The 9,103-nt window shown below is 56.4% G+C and overlaps 1 protein-coding gene across 2 annotated transcripts; it reads right to left on the reverse strand.

The window, feature by feature from the left end:
• Positions 1 to 1,408: 1,408 nt before the first annotated feature.
• Positions 1,409 to 7,280, reverse strand: GPD1 (glycerol-3-phosphate dehydrogenase 1). Of its 2 annotated transcripts, none has more exons than XM_065887638.1 (8): positions 7,002 to 7,280; positions 6,283 to 6,460; positions 5,304 to 5,444; positions 4,570 to 4,708; positions 4,218 to 4,330; positions 3,298 to 3,531; positions 2,967 to 3,073; positions 1,409 to 2,023 (listed from the first exon to the last, which is right to left on the reverse strand). In XM_065887638.1, exons 1-8 carry the CDS (start codon positions 7,040 to 7,042, stop codon positions 1,927 to 1,929), a joined length of 1,050 nt encoding a protein of 349 aa, XP_065743710.1. In that variant the 5' UTR covers positions 7,043 to 7,280; the 3' UTR covers positions 1,409 to 1,926. The 2 variants fall into 2 exon arrangements, with proteins under 2 accessions (XP_065743710.1, XP_065743711.1); XM_065887639.1 differs by having other exon boundaries at positions 1,927 to 2,023; positions 5,304 to 5,375; positions 7,002 to 7,042.
• Positions 7,281 to 9,103: the final 1,823 nt, after the last annotated feature.

The following is a 9,103-nucleotide window of genomic DNA, read 5'->3' on the forward strand; positions in this document are numbered from 1 at the left end:
GGTTCGAAAGCCTCAGGTTCAGTTAATTGTGGAGTGAGCAAAAGTAGGCAAAGGGGGGCTTCCCTGGTGGCGCAGTGGTTGAGAGTCCGCCTGCCGATGCAGGGGACACGGGTTCGTGCCCCGGTCCGGGAGGCTCCCACATGCCGCGGAGTGGCTGGGCCCGTGGGCCATGGCCGCTGAGCCTGCGCGTCCCGAGCCTGTGCTCCGCAACGGGAGAGGCCACAACAGTGAGAGGCCCGCGTACAGCAGGGAAAAAAAAAAAAAAAAAAAAAGTAGGCAAAGGTTTTTGACTAAGAGGGTCGCAGCTGCAGCCTAGGGAAGGGAGCTGTCTTTCTGCCCCGACTTTGACCTCCTGGGGAAGCAGCTCCTGAGCCCAGCCAGATCTGGGGTGACTGTGCCCCTCACTCTCGCTGCCTGATCCAGGCAGCTCCGCCCTTCACTGGTAAGACTGACTTCTCAGGGGCTAGGGGCTGAGAGGAGCCTGCCTCACTGGTTTGTCCAGGAGTAAGGGAGGGTTAACATAATGCTGGCCAGAGCCACAGCGTGCCAGATGCTGCCACACAGGAAGCTGAGACCCTCTGCTGGATGTGACAGGAGCCCTCGGCCTCTATTTATAGCCAGGGGTCCAAGCTGCTGACCAGTGACATTCTCCGGCTGCCATTCCATCCAGGAGCAAGGCCACTGCAAAGCACACTCCTCTCCCTCCTCCCCTTCCTGTTCTTCCCTCACCCCAGCTGGTACAGAGGCTTGAATTTTTTTCCTCCTCCACGAGTTTCCCAGCTCCTGAGGTGCTGAAGTAGTCAATACCTCGTGAGAAGGCCTTCAGGTGACAAAGGAGAGCCGGCCTTGGAATTCAGACCACAGAGATGGGGACCTGCTCATCCTCCCTTACCCACTCTCTGGCCCCCTGGCCTGCAGATACAGGAACTGGTTAGCTGCCCTGGCTGCTCTGGGGGTAGCTGAGAACTAGGGACAGGGTTTAGGAGGTAAGGGGTGGATCCAAGATGTCCTGGGGAGATAGCAGCAGGAGGGACCCAGCTGACACCTCCCCCCACTAGAGCTCCTGAGAAGGGAGGCAGGGCAATTACAAAGGTCACAGGGAGTGGAGTGATCTGAGCCTGCTGTGAAGAGGTGTAGCTCTGTCAGCAGATTAAGTTCTGCTCCCCAGAGAGGGTGCTGGCAGGGAGGGTGAGAGAGCCTTGGAAAGGTCACACATGGTGGGGAGGAGCTGGCAAAGAACTAGGAACTGGGAAGTCCCAAGAGAGAATGACAAGCCCCATGGCCAGAGATGCCAGCGTGGCAGCAACTCTGGTGCCAGGCAGCCTGGGGGAGGGGGAAGGGGATGACCAGAGGTTTCTGAGGAAACCTCAGAAGAAGCTGAGGTTTCTAGGAGAAGCTAGAAGGGGGCTGTATTTTGCGAACAAACAGAGATCCATTGATGCCATGTGGGGCCTGGCAGAGGTCTACGTCAGCCCAAAAGCCCAGACCCCTCCCTGCAGCCCTCGCCTCATCCCTCTTGCAGCTGAGGTACTTCTTTAGCCATTAACTGGGCATGGGGACAGGAGTCCTGGTCTGTGTGAGGCCTCTGCCTTGCCTCCCTCCCCTCCCCTCCTCCCCCCACATACCCAAAGCAGGCAGCACTGGGGCTGATTCTACCCCTCCCAGAGGACAGGGAGAAAGCCCCACATATGGAGAGGGACTAGGCAACTCCATTTCTGGTGCGATGAGGTGGCAGGAGGCTGCGGGCTGCTTGTGCTTCAAGATCTCCAGGCAGGTGGCCGGGCCCACAGGCACCTGTCCTCCAGTGAAAAGCTGAGAAGACGCTGCTGTGTGGGGAGTCCCAGAGATCGTGGTGGCCAGGCACCCCAAGCTTCTGCCTGTCTCCGCTGGGGTAAAGAGGCTGCCTGGCCTGGGCCCCAGCCCTGCTCACATATGTTCTGGATGATTCTGCAGGCAGCGGATGAATTCACCTACTGGCTGATTCTCGTAGCATACCTTGTACACAGCCATGAACAGAGGGAACCTAGAATGGGGAAGGACAGAACCAGCTTGGCCTCCAGGCAAACCCCCTAACCCTCCACTCCCTACTCTCCCGCCTTCGAGCTCAGGCGGACTCTGGCTCTCAATTTCCCATCGCTGAGAATGTGTATTTCCTAGCCCTGGGGTTGAGGGTCAGGTTTTTATTCCCCTGCTCCCTATCGTATTGAACTCGCCTCCGTGATTCCCTGGCGTGAACTTTTTGTTCCAATTAGGCAAGCCTCAGTATCAGCAGCTGTAAAACAGGGTCAGTATAACAAAGTAGTGAAGAAGTGATTATGAATTATGTGAAGGTGCTCAATAAATGCCAGTCTCCTTCTTCCCCACCTGTTGCTCAGGCTGCTCCCTTTACCAGCAGGCTTTACCCTGACCAGCCGCGAGCAGATCTTCTGAGCCTGTTTCACACTCTCTTGCTCTAGGATTCTTTCTCAGATCAACCGAGTTCTGCTCTGATCAGCCCATCACCCCCGCTGTCTTGTGCTCCCTGAAAAGGAGCACCTTGAAGCAGAGGCTTTCCTTTTCCTCACACCTCAGCACCCAGGACAGGATTCACGGAACAAAAGGGTTGGCCTTGGGGGAGCAGCTTAGACTGAGGGTGACGGACAAAGAGGCAGAACAGTCAGAGGAGCTTATTCCTGTCCACCCCCGTAGCAGAGGACAAGGAGGAAAGGACAGAGAGCGGCCACGCAGAGGGGTCCAAGCAATGTGGTATAAAGAGCACTAGACTGGAAAGAATTCAAAGACAATGAACAAGCTGGGGGACAGCGGGCATAGCAGACCCTGGCCAAGCTCTAGGCTCTGTCTATAAACGTAAGATAACATTTCCCTCTCTGCCCACTTCACAGACTGAGGAGGGCTCAGGAAGATGAATGGGGAGAGCACTTCTGTCGGTGGTTCCCTCCATCAGTGGGGCTGGGGCAGACGCTTACTTGTCCAGCAGGCCCTTGTGCTGGAGGATGCTGTGTAGCTCCCGGGCTGTCTGGGGCCCCTGCAGCTTCTGCCCATTCAGCATCTCTTTCTCCAGCTGCTCGATGGACTGTGAAGAAAACAGGACAGGCAAATGGAAATGGGAGAGGAGGGTTGTCAGTGTGAGACAGAGAGTCTGGGACTCTGGGAGGAGGTGGGTCTTAAGAGGAAAGAAAGGCTGGGAATGTTCCCAGCAATCTTAATGTCTGTGTTCAAGAGATGCCTCAAGCCACGTTCCTCTCCCTGAACACCTACAGGGCCCACCCTCCATTCTTCATTCTCCCCAGGGCCCACCTTTCCTGTGCGGGCGAAGGCCTCGGCCACCTTGCGGTTCCGCCCTCCGTAGCAGGTAGTGATGAGATCAGCAACACCGCAGCTCTCCAAGAAGGTGGCAGGGGACACAGGGCCACCGCAGAAGAGCTTGGTGAAGGCGATCATCTCCATGAGCCCCAGTCGGATCACAGCCGCCTTGGTGTTGTCGCCAAAGCCCAGCCCATCACAGAAGCCGGCCCCCACGGCCACTATATTCTTTGAAGAGTGAAGTCACGGGTGAGAAAGGATCCCCTCCCGCAGGCCCCACTTGGGGCCTTCAGCACCTGCCTCATGCTCCTCCCATCAGCCATGACACGCTCACTGAATAAGTGAAGGAAGGTGGGTGGGCTCCTCAACTATTTTCACCTCTTGGTTTTCCCACTTGCTGCACTCCCTTCTTTTAGCCTGGGCTTGTGCTTTCCGGCTCCCCAACCCTGCCCTATACGCCATCCTTGAGGACTTTTCCTGAAAACCAGTCTTCTACCTCGCCCTCCCAACCACGGCTATTTTGTTCTATGCCCCCGATATCCATCCATAGTTCTGTCCAGGATCCAGAGTTCTGGCCATCAATCCGTCTGGGTGTCCTGGACATCTTATCTCCCATTAGCCTGAGTGCTCCCCCAGGGCATCTCCTCTTCCCCCTGGACCAACCTTTGGAGCCAGGGACAGGGATGTCCCACAAGGGGCTATAAGGGAAAGGAAGAAGGAAGCCCAATGTCTGATGGTAAGTAATCGGCAGACCTGAGCGAGCCTGGCCTTGCTTCCGCCCGTCTTCCCATGTGTATGAGACTTGGTGGGGAAGGGGAGTGAGTGCCTGGAGTCCCAGCAACCTTGTACAGCTAAGCCAGGCCCTCTTTCAGGGCCTTCTCCCCACCCCATAGCTGCCTCTGAAGCCCTCTCACCTTTAAGGCCCCACAGATCTCTACTGTGTCCACCTCTTGCACCACTGTGATGCGGAAATTGGGTGTCTGCATCAGCTCTTTCAGAAGCTGTCCCTGGGCCAGGTCCTTGCAGCCTAAAGTAGGGAGGGGATAAGGCTTTAAGAAGGGACTCTTGACTCTTCTTCCCACAACTGCCCTAAGCAGGACCTATAGCTCTTTCCATAGGGGTGCCCCAACTCCCCTCACCTTTGATGCTGGGATCTTCTTCCTTCACCTGCCTTATGGGGAGAAGATGGCTAAGTGGGTGGGGAATATAGCCTGGGGAGGCGATGTAACTGGAGTTGCATTATCTATGTGGGTGGTGGGGTCTCACCAATGGTTGTCTCACAGAACTTCTCATCAGCCACCTCGCTGGCAATGTTGGCCCCCATCAGCACGCTCATGGGGATGCCAAGGCGCTCCCCAATCACTTCAGAGATGAGCTTCAGCCCGTTGGGGCCCTCGTCTACCCCCTGGGCACAGGATGGAGCTCAGGCCAGGTGCCTTTTATCCCCAACTGAGGGCTTCCCACCTAGAAATCCTGCCCATTGCAAATTCACTGTTCATCAATGTCCCTCCCCAAAGGTCCTCCCCTATTCCAATGCAGCCAAAGCTAGCTGTGAGGAGAGCAGATAACATGTGAAAACGAATCCATCTGAAAACTCTCCTTCCACAACCTGCTTCTCCAAGGTAATGTATCCCCGCCACATCCCTAAACAGCCCACTCCTGAGTACCCCCAACCAACTTCCATCCCAGCCACTGCTCCAAACCAGCTTCCCTTCTCAACTCCTCAAACCAGCCCACTTCTTGTATCCCCTAGGCATCCCTTGTACACCTCCTAAACTCCCCAAGACATCTGCCTCCAAATCCATCTCTTATCTACTCCCCAACCAACCTCCCCTTCCCAGTGGCCCCCCGCATCTGTTTCTCAAGCTTCCCCAAAGCCAGCTCCTCTCTTCAGAAAACTCCTGGCCTACTTCTGCTCTTTTCTGTTTGTCGCACTTCACCCACCCTGAGCCCCACAGCAGTTAGCTGCATCCCCATCCACAGGAGGGTGTCCCTGGCACCTTAATAAGAGATATGCCAATGGTGTCTGCCTTCAGGTGGCCCTTGAGCTGATCACAGATCTTGCCGATGAACTGATGGGGTACCACAAAGATCAGGATGTCAGCATCCACTGCAGCCTGGACCACATCTGGGACAGCCACCTGTGGGGGTGACCAGTGTTCACGGGCCTGATGGACTGCTTCTAGCCCCTGTGGAGCCCCATGCAGGAGATCTAGGAGACAGGGTGAGGCTGGTGGGGAAGAAGGAGGGCAGTTTGGGGGTTGAATCTGGAAGGGCTGAACCTGGAGGAACAAGACACTTCTATTCCTTCCGCCTAGCCATCATTCTCTCTAGGTTCCAGCTGTCCTGGGTTCTTGAGGACTCCTGGAAACCTCCTCTCAGCACTCTCCTAGCCCTTGGCTGTGGGACAGTGAGGGAGGCCAAAGGAGGTCTGGGCTTGGCAAGAGGAAGAGGCCAAGTAAGATTTCATCACCCTGCTCCTTAGGGCTCCCAACTGGGAAGGGAGAGCCCCAGTCTTCCTGCTGTCTTTCCTGCTCCCCCTTTCCAGGTGGGGAGTCAGCCACATGGATCTGACCAAAGACCTTAAGTCCAAGGAGCTGTCTCCACATCTACTAATAACCCAGTGAATGAGTAACAGGGTTAGAGCCCGAGGCAGGCACTACCCAGACCCCAAGTCTGGGGGCCAGAGAACCTGTCTTTGGTTGCCACAGAGACCAACTCCCTCATCCTCTCCCCGTCCCTTTCCTGCCTGGGAGCCCACGGGGTGGGGTGGAAATGCAGGGGGATGCATTCAGGTTCTCCCCAGTCCCAGGAAGTGCTCAGGGGAGCAGTTTGGGGGCTGTGCCCAGGGACGCCCTGTGCCTGGAGTAGCCCTCCTGAGATGCTTCTCAAGTACAGGTGGCACGTGAAGTGGCCCCCTCCCAGCAGGAAGCACCCCCTCCACTTCCCTCTCCCTTCTTACGGGGCGTTGGGGCTCACCACATTGGGGGGCAACTTGTGCCCTGGCAGGTATTTGACATTCTCATGCTGTGTGTTGATGACCTCTGTCAGCTTTCTGCCCCCGACGTCTTCCTCAAACACCCACATGGTCACCCGTGGGTCAAAGCGTGCCAGCTGGGCTGCATTGCCACCCACAATCTTGGCGATGGCTGAGCCCCTGGCAGGAGGGGGAGCACAGAAAGTGGAGGAGCGGGGGCGTGAGAGAGGAACGGTGGCGGGGAGGGGACAGTGCTCCCCCTCAGGATGTCACAGAAGCCACTGGATTATTTACCTGCCACCTTCCTTGTCACCCCCTCCCCATGACGCTGCGTCTCTCCTGACCTAGCAGTAGAAAGGAGACTCAGTTTCCTTTCCCTCACACTTTGCTGCTGGAGAAGGGGGCCAGCCTCCTGATCTCCCCCCCCACCCCCTAACCCAGGCAGCCTTTCAGGCAGGGAGCACTCTGGAGGCTCCCTTCCCGTGGCGAACAGGTGCTGCTGCCCGAGACGCAAGGGCCAGGAGCGGTCTGGGCATTGTCTGTCCTGCCGGGGTAGGCACAGAAGACAGCAACAGGGGTGGGCCAGGAGCTGGAGGCATTTCCTCCCCACTGGACTGCCTCCTGCCCACCAAACCTCCCTCCCTAACCTCCTGTATACTTGAGGGAGCCTCCCCTTCCACTGCCCACCCCCCCCCCAATACTCCTTGACAGAGCCGCTTACCAGTTACCAGAGCCTACAATGCAGACTTTCTTGCCGGCCATGGTGCCGCTTCGCTGCCTGAGCCACCAGCTGGGTGCCACTCTCCCCAGCTCCTCTGCCGGCTGGGAGCATATAACTCCAACACACGTGGGTGCAGCCAAGCCCCGCCCCTCCAGGGGAGGGGAGGCGGGCACCCAGGCAGACAGAGTCTGGCAGGGCCAGGGAAAGGGAAGAAAAGGGTAGAGACAGGTGGGGAACAGGAATGGGGCCGAGACCAGGCCTGCTTTTCCTCTTAGGTTTGCCCGCTGACGGTGCTGGCACGCTGCTTCCCTCACCCCCTCCCTCCCCGCAACGGTTTCATTTTAAGGTCTGCCAAGACCGGGCCCAGATAAGGAGCGAGTGCCCGGTCCCCCCTACTCCCATCCCCTAGCACTGGAATAAATTGTATTCAGTCCCAGCAGCAGATACAGGCATGCCTTCTTTTCCAAGGTAGGAACCGGCCCCCACTTGTCCCCCCCAGGACCCGGAAAGCTTTTCTAGGGGTTCATCCTCTGGCGATGACGGGTCACGTGTTGCCCCACGCTAGCCCCACTGCAGGGCTGTGGGTGAGTCAGGTGGGTGGGTGTGGCCCCTTTAAATAAGAGCACATAAGAGGTAAGGGCCTGCTCTGGGGGCAACCCAGCCCAAGGATAAGACCCCATGGGCCCAAGAAACAAAGCACACCAGTGGGCCTCTCCTCACCTGAATGTTTCCCAGGAAGGGGGGCAGGAAAGCCCAAAGTTGGAGGCTCTGATGCCAAGTGGCCCACAGGTGTTTTGCAGACTCTGGGCTTGAGGAGGAGGATAGGAGAGAAAAGAAGGCAGCCCAAGTGTTCACTGTCCTTGAGAGGTACTGAGCTTCCTTCACTTCTTTCTTGGGTTTCCAGGCTAACCCCACACTAGGGGCGCCTTCAAGTTAGTGGCTAGTTTGCAGAAGCCAGAAGGGAAGGGAGGCAGGACCTGGGGCAGTTGTGACCTCTGTAGAGCTTTGTGGTCTCAGATGCTGTAATCAAGAGCAAGTGGGGTGTGTGCTTCTGGGGGGAGGGAGGATGGAAGGGACGCACAGCGCAGTTCAGGGCTCTGCATCGCCCACAGCAACCTGTTTAACTACGAGGGGGAGCTCTAGTTTCTAGGCTGATGTGGAGAGTGGGGCAAAGGCTCCCTACACTCCCTCCAGCTGTCTGTGCACCTTGGCCTAGAAAGCAGATAGCACTGTGTGCTCACGTGCTGACCTCCTGGCCCGGCCAACTGCTGAGTGGGTGTTTCCATCCCCCTGGGCTGCTGCTGGCTGCAAACAGTGATAAGCACTGGGCCAGAGGGGAGTCTGTGTGCAATCACTGGGTAAGGGTAAGTGGCCCTGAGGTCAAGACTGGGGAGAAATGGTTTCCTAACTTCTAAGGACTGCCTGGGAAAAAGCCCACCATACTCTACTCCCATGGCCAGGGAGTTCCCTTAGGGGGACATACGTGAAATCAGCAGTTGACTGTTTCTCTTAGGAACAAAATTATGCCTACTACAGAGCCAGCCCCCCAACGATCACTGTTATTGCACTGGCACTGCGACAAACGCACCAGTGCCAGGCTGCCGGCTGGGACCACTGATTATGGGTGATGGAAGAGAAAGAATGCTTCTGTCCCTGGCACACAGGATGAGAACCCCAAAGAACGGATGTTTATGCATAAAATGACCTCTTGTGTTTGCCTAAATGCTTCCATCTTTTTGTCCCTACGATCATTTTAAGTAGTATGGAGACAATCTGTTCATTTATATAGGAATAAAGAGTGTGCAGAGATTCAGAATTGGCCTGTCACAGGCCAATTATCTGTACCACGAGGGCTCTTTCCCCAAGAGCAAACTGCAGATTTGCTTGAAATTAATAATGGTTCATCAGCCATTCATTACACATGTAATTAGCCTGGGTGAAAACAGATGCCATTTCAATGTCCTTGACATCAATCGTCTCCACTCCCAAGTTATCATCACCCACACACACACACTCTTCTGCTTTCCCCACTCAAGTCTGATCAACTCCCACATTCCAGACTGGGAGCAGTGCTTGTATCCTCGGTGGGTTTGACTGCACAT

Source organism: Phocoena phocoena, chromosome 11 (assembly GCF_963924675.1).
Source record: "Phocoena phocoena chromosome 11, mPhoPho1.1, whole genome shotgun sequence".
Lineage (NCBI taxonomy): Eukaryota > Metazoa > Chordata > Mammalia > Artiodactyla > Phocoenidae > Phocoena > Phocoena phocoena.